The sequence below is a fragment of the Ursus arctos genome, chromosome X (genome assembly GCF_023065955.2).
Source record: "Ursus arctos isolate Adak ecotype North America chromosome X, UrsArc2.0, whole genome shotgun sequence".
Taxonomy (NCBI): Eukaryota; Metazoa; Chordata; class Mammalia; order Carnivora; family Ursidae; genus Ursus; species Ursus arctos.
This window is the reverse complement of record NC_079873.1, coordinates 104,724,702-104,742,381: the sequence shown is the minus strand read 5'-3', so window position 1 is coordinate 104,742,381 and position 17,680 is coordinate 104,724,702. Positions and strand designations below refer to the sequence as shown.

The following is a 17,680-nucleotide window of genomic DNA, read 5'->3' as shown; positions in this document are numbered from 1 at the left end:
TGATCCAAAACCTATGGGACACAGCAAAGGGAGTCCTAAGGGGGAAATCCATAGCCATCCAAAACTCGCTCAAAAGAATAGAAAAATCTAAAATGCAGTTTTTATATTCTCACCTCAAGAAGCTGGAACAACAACAGAGGGACAGGCCTAATCCACTCACGAGGAAGCAGTTGGCCAAGATTAGAGCAGAAATCAATGAATTAGAAACCAGAAGTACAATAGAGCAGATCAACAGGACTAGAAGCTGGTTCTTTGAAAGAATCAATAAAATTGACAAACTGCTGGCAAGACTTATCCAAAAGAATAGAAAAAGGACTCAAATTAATAAAATTATGAATGAAAAAGGAGAGGTCATGGCCAACACCAATGAAATTGGAAGGATTATTAGAAACTTTTATCAACAGCTATATACCAATAAATTAAGCAACCTGAAAGAGATGGAGGGCTTCCTGGAAACCTATAAACTACCAAGATTGAAACTGGAAGAAATTGATTTTTTAAAAAAGCCAATTAATTATGAAGAGATTGAGTCAGTGATAAACAACCTTCCAAATAACAAAACTCCAGGCCTGGATGGTTTTCCTGGGGAATTCTACCAAACATTCAAAGAAGAAATAATACCTATTCTCCTAAAGCTATTTCAAAAAATAGAAACAGAAGGAAAGCTACCAAACTCATTCTATGAGGCCAATATTACCTTGATCCCCAAACCAGGCAAAGACCCCCTCAAAAAGGAGAATTACAGACCGATTTCCCTAATGAATATGGATGCCAAAATCCTCAAGAAGATCCTGGCTAATAGAATCCAACAGTACATTAAAAGGATTATCCATCATGACCAAGTGGGATTCATACCTGGCATGTAAGCGTGGTTCAGCATTTGCAAATCGATCACCGTGATACATCATATCAACAAGAAAAGGCTCAGGAACCATATGATCCTCTCAATTGATGCAGAAAAAGCATTTGACAAAATATACCATCCTTTCCTGATTAAAACCCTTCAGAGTGTAGGAATAGAGGGTACGTTTCTCAATCTCATAAAAGCCATCTATGAAAAGCCTACTGCAAATATTATTCTCAATGGGGAAAAGCTGGAAGCCTTTCCCTTAAGATCAGGAACATGACAAGGATGCCCACTCTCGCCACTATTATTCAACATAGTACTAGAAGTCCTTGCAACAGCAATCAGACGACAAAAAGGGATCAAAGGTATTCAAATCGGCAAAGAAGAAGTCAAAATGTCTCTCTTTGCAGATGACATGATACTCTATATGGAAAACCCAAAAGAAGCCACTCCCAAACTATTAGAAGTTATAGAGCAATTCAGTAATGTGGCAGGATACAAAACCAATGCTCAGAAATCAGTTGCATTTCTATACACGAACAATGAGACTGAAGAAAGAGAAATTACGGAAGCCATTCCATTTACAACGCACCAAAAATCATACGTTATCTTGGAATTAACTTAAGCAGAGATGTTAAGGATCTATATTCTAGAAACTACAAATCACTCTTGAAAGACATTGAGGAAGACACAAAAAGATGGAAAAATATTCCATGCTCATGGATCGGAAGAATTAACATAGTTAAAATGTCCATGCTACCCGGAGCAATCCACACTTTCAATGCTATCCCGATCAAAATACAAATGACATTTTTCAAAGAACTGGAACAAACAGCCCTTAAATTTGTGTGGAACCAGAAAAGACCACGAATCACCAAGGATTTGTTGAAAAGGAAAAACAAAGCTGGGGGCATCACGTTGCCGGATTTCAAGTTGTACTACAAAGCTGTGATCACAAAGACAGCATGGTACTGGCACAAAAACAGACACATAGGCCAATGGAACAGAATAGAGAACCCAGAAATGGACCCTCAGCTCTCTGGGCAACTAATCTTTGATAAAGCAGGAAAAAACATCCAGTGGAAAAAAGACAGTCTCTTCAATAAATGGTGCTGGGGAAATTGGACAGCTACATGCAAAAGAATGAAACTTGACCACTCTCTCACACCATACACAAAGATGAACTCCAAATGGATGAAAGACCTTGATGCAAGACAGGAATCCATCAAAATCCTAGAGGAGAACATAAGCAGCAACCTCTACAACATTGGCCAAAGCAACCTTTTTCATGACACATCTCCAAAGGCAAGAGGAACAAAAGATAAAATGAACTTGTGGGAGGTCATCAAGATAAAAAGCTTATGCACAGCCAAGGAAACAGTCAAAAAAACTAAGAGGCAACCCACAGAATGGGAGAATATATTTGAAATGACACTACAGATAAAAGACTGGTATCCAAGATCTACAAAGAACTTCTCAAACTCAATACACGAGAAACAAATAAACAAATCATAAAATGGGCAGAAGATATGAACAGGCACTTTTCCAATGAAGACATACAAATGGCTAACAGACCCATGAAAAAATGTTCAAAATCATTAGCCATCAGGGAAATCCAAATCAAAACCACACTTAGATACCACCTTACGCCAGTTAGAATGGCAAAAATAGACAAGGCAAGAAACAACAATTGTTGGAGAGGATGTGGAGAAAGGGGATCCCTCCTACATTGTTGGTGGGAATGCAAGTTGGTACAGCCACTCTGGAAAACAGTGTGGAGGTCCCTCAAAAAGTTAAAAATTGAGCTACCCTATGACCCAGCCATTGCACTACTGGGTATTTACCCCAAAGATACAGACGTAGTGAAGAGAAGGGCCATATGCACCCCAATGTTCATAGCAGCAATGTCCACAATAGCTAAATCGTGGAAGGAGCCGAGATGCCCTTCAACAGATGACTGGATTAAGAAGTTGTGGTCCATACATACAATGGAATATTACTCAGCTATCAGAAAGAACGAATTCTCAACATTTGCTGCAACATGGACGGCACTGGAGGAGATAATACTAAGTGAAATAAGTCAAGCAGAGAAAGACAAATATCATATGATTTCTCTCATCTATGGAACATAAGAACTAGGAAGATTGGTAGGTGAAGAAAGGGATAAAGAAAGGGGGGTAATCAGAAGGGGGAATGAAGCATGAGAGACTATGGACTGTGACAAACAAACTGAGGGCCTCAGAGGGGAGGGGGGTGGGGGTATGGGATAGGCTGGTGATGGGTAGTAAGGAGGGCATGTATTGCATGGTGCACTGGGTGTTATATGCAACTAATGAATCATCGAACTTTACATCAGAAACTGGGGATGTACTGTATGGTGACTAACATAATATAATAAAAAAATAAATAAAAATAAAAATAAATCCAGAGCACTGACACCACCAAATGGTGGTGAGGATGTGGAGCAACAGGAACTCTCATTCATCGCTGGTAGGAATGCAAAATAGTATGGATACTTTGGAAGACAGTTTGGCAGCTTCTTACAAAATTAAACATTCTCTTGCCATCCAATCTAGCAATTGTGCTTCTTGGTATTTATTGAAAGGAGCTGAAAACTTATGTCCACACAAAAACTTGCACACGGATGTTCACAGTAACTTTATACATGTTTATGCAACCTTGGAAGCAACCAAAATGTTCTTCAGTGGGGAAATGGATAAATATACTATGGTGATCCAGATGATGGAATATTATTCAGTGCTAAAAGGCAATGAGTTACCAGGCCATGAAAAGATGTGAAGGAATCTTAAATGCATGTTACTAAGTGAAAGAAGCCAATCTGAAAAGGCTACATGCTATAGGACTCCAACCATATGACATTTTGGAAAAGGTATAACTATGGAGATGGTAAAAAGACCAGTGGTTGCCAGGGGTCAGGGGGTGGTTAGGGAGAGCTGAATAGATGGAGCACAGGGAATTTTTAAGGCAGTAAAAATACCCTGTATGATAATATAATAATGGATACATGTCATTATATTTGTCTAAACCCACAGAACGTACAGTACCCAGAGTGAATCCTAATGTCAACTACAAACTTTGGGTAATTATGATATGTCAATGTAGGTTCATCAGTTCTAACAGATGCACACTTTGGTGGGGGATATTAATAACGGAGAAGGCTATGTATGTGTCAGGGTACGGGGTATATGGGAAATCTCTGTACCTTCCCTTCATTTTCTGTGAACCTAAAACTTCCCTTAAAAAATATCTTTTAAAAAACAGTTATATAAAATATATATAATATATAATTGCAAAAAAAAAAGACCCATCTATATGCTGCCTACAAGAGATTCATTTTAGACCTAAAACACCTGCAGATTGAAAGGGAGAGGACAGAATAGTATTTATCATGCTACTGCGTGTCAAAAGAAAGCTGGAGTAGCAAACCTTATATCAGACAAACTAGATTTTAAACCAAAGACTGTAATAAGATATGAAGAAGGACACTATATCATAATAAAGGGGTCTATCCAACAAGAAGATCTAACAGTTGTAAATATTTATGCTCCCAAGTGGGGAGCACCCAAATATATAAATCAATTAATAACAAACTTAAAAAACTCATTGATAATAATACAATACAGCAGCAGAATATGAATTCTTCTTGAGTGTACATGGAACATTCTGCAGACTAGATCACATACTGGGTCACAAATCAGCCCTCAACAAGTACAAAAAGATCAAGATCATACCATCATGCATATTTTCAGACCACAACACTATGAAACTTGAAATCAACCAGAAGAAAAAACTGGGGAAGACCAAAAATACACAGGGAGGTTGAAGAACATCCTACTAAAGAATGAATGGGTCAACTAGGAAATTAAAGAGGAATTTTTAAAAAAATACATGGAAGCAAAAGAAAATGAAAACATGACAGTTTCTTCAGGATGCAGCAAAGTGGTCATAAGAGGGACGTATTTAGTGTTACAGGGCTTCCTCAAGAAACGAAAATTTCCAAATAACATAACCTAACTTTACACTTAAAGGAGCTCAGAAAGAACTATAAATAAAGCCTAAAACCAGCAGAAGAAAGGAAATACTAAAGATTAGAGCAGAAATAAATGATATATAAATAAAAAAAACAGTAGAACAGATCAATGAAACTAGGAGCTGTTTCTTCAAAAGAATTAACAAAATTGCTAGTTTTCATTGATAAACCCCTAGCCAGACTCATCAAAAGGAGAAAAGACTCAAATAAATACAATCATGAATGAAAGAGATCACAACCAACACCACAAAAATACAAACAATTATAAGAGAATATCAAGAAAAAATTATATGCCAACAAATTGGGCATTCTGGAAGAAATGGATAAATTCCTTGAAACACATAAACTACCAAAACCAGCTAAAATTAACAAGACAAGATGCAGGAAATGTTGGTGAGGATGTGGAGAAAGGGGAACTCTCCTACACTTTTGGTGGGAATGCAAGCTGGTACAGCCACTCTGGACAACAGTATGGAGATTCCTGAAGACGTTAAGAAGAGAGCTACCCTATGAGCCAGCAATTGCACTAGTAGGTATTTACCCCAAAGATACAGATGTAGTGAAACAAAGGGGCAACTGCACCCCAATGTTCATTGCAGCAAGGTCCCCAATAGCCAAACTATGGAAGGAGCCCAGATGTCCTTCAACAGGTGAATGGATAAAGAAGATGTGGTTCATATAGACAATGGAATATTACTCAGCCATCAGAAAGGATGAATACCTACCATTTACATCAACATGGGTTGAACTGGAGGGTATTATGCTAAGTGAAATAAGTCAATCAGAGAAACACAAATATCATATGGCTTCACTCATATGTGGAATATAAGGAATAATGCAGAGGATCACAGGGGAAGGAACAGAAAACTGAATGGGAAGAAATCAGAGGGAGACAAACTAGGAGAGACTCTTGACTTCGGGAAACAAACTGAGGGTTGTTAAAGGGGAGGTGGGTGGTGGATGGGGCAACTGGGTGATGGGCATTAAAGATGGCACATAATGGGATAAGCACTGGGTGCTATAAGCAACTGATGAATTATTGAACCTACATCTGAAAGTACTGATGTACTATATGTTGGCTAATTAAATTTAAACTAAAAAAAAAAAAAAACCTACCAAAAATGAAACAGGAAAAAAACAGAAAATTTGAACAGACCCATAATCAGCAAAGAAATTGAATCAGTAATCAAAAATCTCCCAACAGGGGCGCCTGGGTGGCACAGCGGTTAAGCGTCTGCCTTCGGCTCAGGGCGTGATCCCGGCATTATGGGATCGAGCCCCACATCAGGCTCCTCTGCTTTGAGCCTGCTTCTTCCTCTCCCACTCCCCCTGATGGTGTTCCCTCTCTCTCTGGCTGTCTCTATCTCTGTCAAATAAATAAATAAAATCTTTAAAAAAAAAAATCTCCCAACAAACGAGTCCAGGGCCAGATGGCTTCCCAGGGGAATTCTACCAAACATTTAAAGAAGAGTTAATACCTATTCTTCTGAAAGTTTTTCAAAAATTAGAAATGGAAGGAAAACTTCCATACTCCTTCAATGAGGCCAGCATTACTTTGACATCAAAACCAAACAAAGACCCCGCTAAAAAGGAGAATTACACGCCAATATCCCTGATGAATATGAATGCAAAAATTCTCACCAAGATACTAGCTAATCAGATCCAACAGTATATTACAAGAATTATTCACCACTATCAAGTGGGAGTTGTTCCTGGGCTGCAGGTCTGGTTCAGTATCCACAAATCAATTAACATAATACATCACATTATAAGGAAAGGACAAAAACCATATGATCTTTCCAGTAGATGCAGAAAAGGCGTTTGACAAAATACAGCATCCATTCTTGATAAAAACCCTCAACAAAGTAGGGATAGAGGGATCAGACCTCAACATCATAAAGGCCACATATAAAAGATCCATCGTTAATATCATCCTCAATGGGGAAAAACTGAGAGCCTTTCACCTATGGTCAGGAACAAGGCGAGGATATCCACTCTTACCATTACTACTTAACATAGTACTCGAAGTCTTAGCCTCAGCAATCAGACAACAAAAAGAAATAAAAGGCATCCAAATCAGCAAGGAAGAAGTCAAATTTTCACTATTTGCAGATGACATGATACTCTATGTAGAAAACCCAAAAGATTCACCAAAAAATTGCTAGAATACATGAATTCAGCAAAGTTGCAGGATATAAAATCAATGTGCAGAAATCTATTTCATTTTTATACACCAATAATGAAGCAGCAGAAAAAGAAATCAAGGAGTTGATCCCATTTGCAATGGCACCAAAAACAATAAGAAACCTAGGAATAAATCCAACCAAAGAGGTAAGAGATCTGTACACTGAAAACTATTGAATGCTTATGAAAGAAATTGAAAAGGACACAAAGAAATGGAAAAACATTCCATGCTCATGGAGTGGAAGAACATTGATAAAATGTCTACACTACCCAACGCAATCTACACATTTAACGCAATCCCTATCAAAATACCAACAGCATTTTTCACAGAGCTAAAACAAACCATCCTAAAATATGTATGGAACCATGAAAGGCCTGGAATAGCCAAAGCAATTCTGAAAAAGAAAAACAAAGCTGGAGGCATCACGATTCCGGATTTCTAGCTATATTACAAAGCTGTAGTCATCAAGATAGTATGCTACCGGCACAAAAACAGACACAGAGATCAATGGAACAGAACAGACAACCCAGAAATGGAACCGCAACTATATGGTCAACTAATCTTTGACAAAGAAGGAAAAAATATCCAATGGGAAAAAAAAAAGACAGTCTCTTCAAAAAATGGTGTTGGGAAAACTGGACAGCAACATGCAGAAGAACAAAACTGGACCACTTTCTTACACCATACACAAAAATAAATTCAAAATGGATGAAAGACCTAGATGTGAGACACGAATTCATTAAAATCCTAGAGAACACAGGCAGCAACCTCTTTGACCTTGGCTATAGCAACTTCTTACTTGACACATCACCGGAGGCAAGAGAACAAAAGCAAAAATGAACTATTGGGACTTCATCAAGATAAAAGGCTTTTCACAGTGAAGGATTCGTTTTGTAAATTAATTTCTTTGTTCTAAGGAAATGCACATTGAAGTATTTAGGGACAAAGGGGTATGATATCTGCAACTGGTTCTCAAATGGTTCACACACAAAAACATTAAATTCATACATCTCCATACTTGCTATTTCAATACAGCCCATCACATATTATAATGCATTTATCTCATTGTGATCATATTGCTGATCATACTAAACTAATGGCCAACTAAGATCTCACCTAGCCAGCAGGTTGCTCCTCTTGGGAATTTCAGGGTGGTATCTGCTCAGGGTTTTGAAAACAAAAGCATGTTTCTCAGATATGCCTGGGCCACACCTCCCATTCAGGCAGGGATTGGTATTTTGTTACCAGAAATGGGCTTGGCCAAATATTGTGGTTAATACCCATATGCATTTAGCTAAGTGAAATTCAGAATTTTCCAAAACCACACCAGAGATAATGACCATTAAAATGAAGGGTTAGAACTAATTTCTAGTGCTCAGAAGGATGAAACTTAACTTTGCACTAAACTCATTGGTCAATAGAGTGCTGAAGGTATCTTAAAAATCTTTTTAGATGACAATAGCCAAGAAAAGGATCTTAAAATAGTAACTGACCTCCAAGCCCAGGTCGTAGTCGGTTGTCATAGCCATCCAGAAGACGATCCAAAATTCTGGTGAATATAGTGATATTGTCAGTGCTGTCATCAGGAATATCTGGGGCATGCTTAGGAGACAGTCTGAGACAGAGGAATAAAAAGATATAAAAAATAATAATTCTTAAGAGGAAATAATTATATGTGTAAACACTTTAAGATTTCAATCAATAGAGTAGGCCAATTAAATAGCCCTTTATCTTAACCATTTCCTATTCATCACAATGATTATCTGTGTAAAAGGTAGATGGGGGTCACTATACTTGAGCTCTTATTCTAGCATTCTCAAGAGCTTAACCAAACGTGCTCCAGCCCCAACCCGGTAGTGAAGAAACACAAGCAGAAATTGTTAACAGAATGTGCCTGGGAACAGTACCCATCATAAAGTTATTCACCAAGATTCACCTGGGTGGCGCAGTCAGTTAAGTATCCAACTCTTGGTTTCGGCTCAGGTCATGATCTCAGGGTCATGAGATTGAGTCCCAGGTTGGGGTCCATGCTCAGCATGGAGTCTGCTTGTCTCTCTCTCCTCTGTCCCTCCCCTCCCCCTCCTAATAAATAAATCTTTAAAAGAAGTTATTCACCAAATTTTGTTGCATGAATGAACAGTCCACAAAATTAAAAAAAGAAAATCGTGTTACAAAGAATTTATCCCTCTTCTAGCCTAGAGAAGCATAGGTTCACAGAACAGAGCCAGACAGATTGTTGAAATTCATGTAGTCTCCTTACCTACCACCCTATGGAGATAGGGCAATAAAACAATAGTACTCCATTAAATGTTAAACCTACCAGGGACTCTTTAGAGATTCCCCAATTTTTCTCATTTTATAAATGGGGAAATAAGCTCAAACAGGACACCACCAAATTTGCCCACAATCATATTGCTAGTGAGAGGCAGAAATGGGACTAGAATCCAAGGTTTCTGATTTTCTATTGACCCTCAGCTACCTCCTACTTCTCTAGTTTGGATGCCTTCTGTAAGCTTTTCCACTAGGTACTTTGATAACCACCTACTCAGGTCCAGGCTGACTGATACTTTCACTTTGTGAGGAGGGGCTTGTTGTGGTTTGACAGGACTAAAAATGAAACTCTCTGGGTAGTTTAAGAAAAAAGGGGATATAAACAGATGGCTGTTGCCAAGGATCAAGAAGCATGCTGTAAAATCAATTAATGAACTAGGAGTCAGGAATCCTGGGTTCTACTGCCAACTGTATTCATAATTTGAAGTAGACCATTAAGTAAGTCACACAGTTGTATCCCCATTCTTACCTTGGACCCAGAAGGTTTCCATTAGTAGATATATTGTAACTCTTCCTAGCATCCAGTTAGTCAAGTCTATAAAAAACGTAACAGTTGAGAAGGAGTCCTAAGAGAGAGACAATATGTCTTCCCACAAATACTCATTCTTAGTGGCTACAAAGTTTCCTTTTATGAAAAAGACCCCGAGAAAAGCCTACAGAATGGAAACATCAAAATTGAATAGTTCTCACTCTAAACTGCCACTCCAGCAGATAACCTTGGAAAAGTCATTTTAGACCTCAATTTCCTTAATTCATAAACCTACTTCAATTCACTTAATCATCCAATACATCTTTATTGAGCATCAACTATGTGTCTCTAACTGTTTAGGTATTGTGATAGAGCATAAAAAAGGTAAAACAAGGTGAGTAATCTTTCCCTTGCATACAGGGTTGCTGAGAGAATCAAATGATAACATAGATATCCATGGAAGGAAAAAGGGAACTTGGCTCAAAGAGTCTAGAGACATACATTTGAATTTATTAGTGTGACCTTAGGAAAGTCATATAACACCTCTAGTAATAGCTTTCTCATCTTTAAAATTAAAATAACTTCACAGATACGTTGTATTAATATTAAATAATATATTAAAATTGTCAGGCTTAATGTTTAATATCTAGAAGTATTCAAAGTTTTTTTTTCCTTTTTTGAAATAGTACCATATGTACTTGAATGCATTATTCAAATGCAAATAGTAATAAAAAATATTGGCACCTCCATCAGCCAAAAGCCATAAAGAAAACTTTGGCCAGAGAGGCACTGGAACCAAGTGATGATTGGCTAGTTTAGTAGACAGAGCACTAGAAGTAATACAGATGCCTTACTGGGACGGGGGAAGAAAGAAGGGAACTACAGTGAAGAGCTAACAAACCGACATTAATATGTTGAAGAGATAAATACAAACACCTTTCAGGTGAAGCCCACACTTAGCTCAATCCACCAATATTTTGAATCCACCTTACATAGGCTGTGGAAAGAGAGGCTCAATTGATTTTGTGCACACCACTTACTCATTATCCCTTAACTTTCACTGTGGGGACCCTTAGCCCTGGTTAGCCTAATTCGATTTCTGGGAAATAGGTCTATAAATTGAGTGAAAAACAATTTCCTTGGTTATCGAAAGAAGATAGAAAGGAGAATCTTCACAGAGTTATAGATGAGTTATAAAGGGCTTCAGAGATTATATTTACTCCAGGTGAACTGATAGATGGGAATTCTAAATCCCCTGCACATAATTTTTAACTACCCTGAATATTAATGGGAAAACTAAAATTTGGAACTAGAATTCTTGAATATGAGGCCAATATACTATGTCACCTATTTTACTGAAATACTAACTTTCATGACAATGCATTTCCATTCCTTGCTAATGTGTTGATTACGTTAACAGCATTCTACACTAATAACTTTTAAACTTTTAAGTAAAAAAAAAAATACTACTAAATATCACTCCAAAACAACTTTCAATAGATTTCTCTGTGATTTTGCACTTGGTTACTAATCATTTTTTCTCCTAATGTGCACTAAATTATTACATGGAGAGCTGGAATGTTTAATCTAGAACCCAAGTCAGAATTCTCTTTTCAACAATTCAACTGCAACAAGCTGAAAATTCTGTAGTTTGTTCCAATCCAAAGTAGTTTGGGGGGCAACAAAGACTTATGGTATGTCAGGATTATGAAGAGCCTTAGAGATCATATAATTATTTTTTTTCCATTTTACAGATGAAACACCTATGACACTGATGAGAGAAAGAAATTGTTCAAAGCCACATGCTTATTAAGTTGATAAAATTGATGTGGCAATGCCTGTTTTGCCTCATATCTGTTATTACCAATTAAATCTAATATTAGTAATACATTATTTAAACATGAAAATAATGTTACTAATACGTTATGTGTAGGTAAGGCAGGTTTAGTCATTTTTTAGTTCTAAAGATGGAATAGTAGTAAGTCTATAGAGAATGAACAGAGTTTTAGTCCTGGCTCTGCCACTAACTGACTGTGTCACCTATTTCCTTACATGTGAAATGGGGATAATAATATCCTATCTTAGAAATTTTTGGAAGAAATAAGTAAATAAGATAACAAATATAAATTTGCTTTGTAAATGGTAAAGCTCCATATACACTGAGGGTTGTTCATTCCTTTCCCTGCCACCCCTACCAAATTCTGAAAATGTAATGAGACACCTTTGAAAGACAAGCACTTTTTATTTAGTTTTTTTTTCTGAAATTTTGTCTTGTTTTTTTTCAGTTGGAACATATTCCTCTGTCTCCTCATTTTACTTGACTTTCTGTGTTTGTGTCCATAAATTAGATGGAATAGCTACTTCTAAATTTGAAGGAATGTCCTTGGGCAGGGATGTCCCCTTTATAGACTGCATGTGCCTGATGGCTTTGGCTGGCTGGCTGGTGCTTTAGAGGGAGTGGGCTAGAGATCTCAGGGCATTCTGGGCTGGGGCCACCCTGGTAGGGCATCTGAAACTGAAGTGAGCATGAACCAGAGGGGAGTCCTGTGGCTCTTCATACAGATGGCATCCTGTCAAGAAAGCTGAAGGAGTAAGCTGGGGGGGGGGGAGTGTCTCAGGGCATTCCATACAAGGGGCATCCTGGTAAGATGGTTGGAGTTGAAGTGGGCATGGGTTTAAGTAAAATAAGTCAGACAGAGAAAGACAAGTATCATATGATTTCACTTATATATGAAATCTAACGAAAAACAAATGAACAAATGAACAAAAAACAGAACCAGAACCATAAATACAGAGAATAAACTGGTGGTTGCCAGGGTGGAAAGGGTGTGGGGATGGAAAAAAATAGGTGAAGGGGGTTAAGAGGTACATACTTGAAGTTATAAAATGAACAAGTCACAGAGATAAAAAATAAAGCATAGGGAATATAATCAATAACATTGTAATAATACTACATGGTGACAAATCGTAACTATATATCCTGGTGAGCATAGCTTAATGTATAGAACTGTCAAATCACTATGTTGTATACCTGAAACTAATATAACATCATATGCCAACTATATTTCAAATTAAAATGTATAACTAAAACTTCTTAGTGTTTTTAAAAATTTTTCTGTTCAAGGAAATATACCTCAATAAATGCATTAATATAAGAAAAGAAATACAGGCACTTCTATGCTATGGGAAAATATTAAAATCATTAAACATTCTGAGATTAAGCCCAGCATAGTGGTAGTAACAGCATTATTTCCACTACACTGAGGACCTAGGTATATTTATGTTGGGGGGAAACAGGAGAGGCACAGATGGAGCTGCTGATACAGTTCATACAACAACCCGAAGAGAAGAGAAATTTACTTCATTAAAAGGATGACATTTTCCCTAATACTGTATATCTTCCGGGGGAAAACAGATTTTTAAAAATAAAACAAATTTGAGGAGTTACAATAGTGGAGAAGTACGAACTCTAAGTTCATCTTGTCCCTGTAATTCAGCTAGATAGTTATCAAATCATTCTGAACACCTGAAAATCAATTGGAGATCTGAGAAAATAAAGGCTGCAATTCTACAAATAGAAAAGTGACCACTTTTTGCAAGGTAGGAGATGCAGAGACTTGAATCCAGAGTAATATGTTAAAGGATACAGCAGAGGGGAGGGAGCCAACTTAAGGGGGTTACTGCAAAGTATTAAAAAGAGTGCAAAATTGGAACTTTTAGAAGTCTGCTACAGTGGGGGACATCTATAGCTTAAAGGTGCTCAGGTGGTGAAGAGAGGTGGAATCCCACATATAACACTGTGGTCTCAGGAGCTCCAGGGTCACAAGAATGGAGGTGTCTGAGTGCAGCAGAGCTCCCAGGCATTGGAGTGGGAAGCCAGCTGAAAACAGTGAGTCTAGATGCTCTGTGTTGCCATAAACTGCAAACTGCTGCACAGTCATATGACCACTTTCCTGGCAGAGGCCCAGCAAAAGGCAGAAGCATGGTGAGACTCCTCTCCTTCCCCTGGAAGGAACAGCTTCAGTCCATGGCAGAGGAGTCTGGAAAATTTAGAGACTTGAAACTCAGTTGCATGGCTGAATAAAAACGCTCAGTCACAGGATGGGTGAAAGGGTTCGGACAGAAACCAAGGAGAAAAGAGTGACTGACTGCTTTTCTATGAGGGCTCACTTAAGAGTGGGGGGGGGCACATAGTTTCATCTCCCCAGCTAGACAACTGGGCCCTGCCATTTTCATTCTGCCCATCCAGGCTGAAAGCCTTCAAGGAGCAAAACAGCACCACACAGTGGTATCCAGAGCCACTTACATTGAGCCCGGCCCCCTGGCAAGGGAGGCACGGTTCCACAAATGCAAGGGCACTGAGAATCAGCACAACAGGCACCTCACCCAGAAAACCAGCAGGAACAACCGCTAGCAGCAAGTTTACTGATCACAGAGAACAACAAAGCTTCAGCTCTGGAGGAAAAAATAGCATTGTGGCATTTTTTTAATTATTCTTTTGTCTTTCACTTTTTTTCCCAGCTCTTTTCTTATTTTTTCAATTCTTTTTTTTCTTGTTTACTTTTTGTATATTATACACACACACACACACACACACACACACACACACACACACACATATATTATTTCTGGTTTCCTTTCATTGTATTTTCTTTTCTTTTCATATATGTATTTCCTATTTTGGGATCCTGTTTCTTTTAACAAGCAGACCTACATACACCCAGAATCTACTTTTATCTTTTGTTCTGTTTTGTTTCTTGCTTTTTAAAAATTTTATATTGTTTTTGTTTTCTTCTGGTTTGTTTTGTTTTGTTTTTCTCTGTTTTGTTGTCTTTTCTCTCTTTTCTATTCTTGTCTGTACAAAATGATGAGATGGAGAAATTCACCCCAAAAGAAAGAAAAGGAGGTAATACTCACTGCCAGAGATTTAATCAATACAAATATAAGTAATATGTCTGAACTAGAATTTAAAACAACAATTATAAAGATACTAACTGGGCTTGAAAAGAGCAAAGACACTAGAGAATCCCTTACTGTAGACATAAAAGAACTAAAATCTAATCAGGCAGAAATTAAAAATGCTATTACTAAGATGCAGTCCCAAGTGGAGGCTCAGAAGCAAGGACAAATAAAGCAGATGAGAGAGTCAGTGATATAGAAGATAAAATTATGGAAAATAAGGAATCTGAAGAGAGTAAGGCAACTACTAGATCACGAAGGGAGACTTCAAGAACTCAGCAAATCTGTAAAATGAAATAATATCTGGAAAATATGGATTCCAGAAGATGAAGAGAGGGAGAAGGGGGCAGAAGGCTTATTTGAACAAATTATAGCTAAGAACTTCCTTAATCTGGGGAAGGAAACTGGTATTCAAGTCCAGGAGGCACAGGGAAGCCCCCTCAAAATCAACAAAAATAGGTCAACACCTCAACATATTATACTGAAGCTTCCTAATTACAGATAGAGAGAAAATACTGAAAGCAGCTCAGAACAAGAGGTTCTTAACTTACAAGGGTAGCAACAAGGCTGGCAGCAGAACAGTCCACAGGCACCTGGCAGCCAGAAAGGACTGGCAATTATATATTCAATGTGCTAAATGGGAAAAATGTGCAGCCAAGAATACTTTATCCAGCAAGGCTGTCATTCAGAATGGGACAGATAAGGAGTTTCCAGAACAAACAAAAACTAAAGGAATTTATGAACACTACACCAGCCCTGCAAGAAATATTAAAGGGGACCCTTTGAGGAAAGAGAGAGCTCAAAAGTAACAAAGACCAGAAAGGAACAGAGATAATGTACAAGAACGTGACTTTAAAGGTAATACAATGGCACTAACTTCATATCTTTCAAAAATTACTCTGGATGTAAATGGACTAAATGCTCCAATCAAAAGACATAGGGTATCAGAATAGATTAAAAACAACAACAACAACAACAACAACAACAACAAATGATCAATATGTTGCTTACAAGAGACTCATTTTAGACCCAAAGATACCTCCAGATTGAAATGGAGGGGGTAGAGAACAATTTATCATGCTAATGGACATCAAAAGAAAGCTGGAGTAGCAATCCTTTTATCAGACAAACTCGATTTTAAATTAAAGACTATAATAAGAGATGAAGAAGGACACTATACCATAACAAAAGTAGTCTATCAAACAAGAAGATCTAACAATTGTAAATATTTATGCCCCTAACTTGGGAGCAGCCAAATATATAAACCAATTAATAACAAAATTAAAGAAACTCATTGATAATAACATAATAATAGGGGACTTTAACTCCCATTCACAGTAATAGACAGATTATCTAAGCAGAAGATTGACAATGAAACAAGGGCTTTGAATGACACACTAGATCAGATTAACTTAACAGATATATTTAGATCATTTAATTCTAAAGCAGCAGAATACACATTCTTTTCAAGTGCACATGAAACATTCTCCAGATTAGATCACATACTGGGTCACAAATGAGGTCTCAACTGGTACAAAATGTTTGAGATAGTCCATGCATAATTTCAGACCACAATACTTCAATACTTGAAGTCAACTACAAGAAAAAATTTGGAAGGACCATGAATACTTGGAGGATAAAGAGCATCCTACTAAAGAATGAATGGGTTAATCAGGAAATTAAAAATTCATTTAAAAATACATGGATGCAAGAGAAAATGAAAACACGACAGTTCAGAAACATTGGAATGCAGCAAAGGCAGTTCTAAGAGGCAAGTATATAGTGACACAGGCCTCCTTCAAGAAACAAGAAAGGTTTCAAATACACAGCCTCAACTTACACCTGAAGGAGCTGGAAAAAGAACAGCAAATAAAGCCTAAATCCAGCAGGAGAAGAGAAATAATAAAAAGTAGAGCAGAAAACAAGGATATAGAAATAAAAAAATCAGTAGAACAGATCAAAAAAGATAGGAGCTCCTTCTTTGAATTGAGAGGATTAATAAACCTCTAGCCAGACGATTCAAAAAGAAAAATAATAAAATCATGAAGAAAGAGGAGAGATCACAACCAACACCAAAGAAATACAATTATAAGAGAATATTAAGAAGAAATTATATGCCAACAAATTAGGCAACCTGGAAGAAATGGATGCATTCCTAGAAACATACAAACTACCAAAACTGAAACAGGAAGAAATAGAAAAGCTGAACAGACCCATAAGCAGCAAAGAAATTCAATCAGTAACCAAAAATTTGACAACAAACAAGAGTCCAGGGCCAGATGGTTTCCCAGCAGAATTCTACCAAGCATTTAAAGAAGCATTCTTCTGAAACTTTTCCAAAAAATAAAAATGGAAGGAAAACTTCCAAACTCACTCTATGAGGCCAGCATTACCTTGATCCCAAAACCAGAAAAAGACTTCAATAAAAAGGAGAATTACAGTCCAGTATCCCTGATGGCCATGAATGCAAAAATTCTCACCAAGATACTAGCTAATCAGTTCCAACAGTACATTAAAAGGATTATTCACCATGACCACGTAGAGAGAACACTTATGAAAGAAATTGAGGAAGACACGAAGAAATGGAAAAGCATTCCAAACTCATGGATTAAAACAACAAATATTGTCAAAATGTCTATGCTACCCAAAGCAATCTACACATTCAATGCAATCCCTATCAAAATACCATCAGCATTTTTCACAGAGCTGGAACAATCCTAAAAATCTTTACAGAACCAGAAAAGACCCTGAATAGCCAAAGCAATCATCAAAAAGAAAATCAAAGCTGGAGGCATCACAATTCTGGACTTCAAGCTGTATTACAAAGATGTAGTCATC

At 37.4% G+C, this 17,680-nt stretch overlaps 1 protein-coding gene across 1 annotated transcript in view; it reads right to left on the bottom strand.

The window, feature by feature from the left end:
* The window catches only part of GABRA3 (gamma-aminobutyric acid type A receptor subunit alpha3), a 370,374-nt gene that overhangs the window by 198,445 nt on the left and 154,249 nt on the right, over positions 1–17,680 (bottom strand). Inside the window, exon 3 of the mRNA XM_048213585.2 lies at positions 8,577–8,698. Coding sequence (XP_048069542.1) covers positions 8,577–8,698 — 122 coding nt within the window. The remainder of the gene's footprint in view (positions 1–8,576; positions 8,699–17,680) is intronic.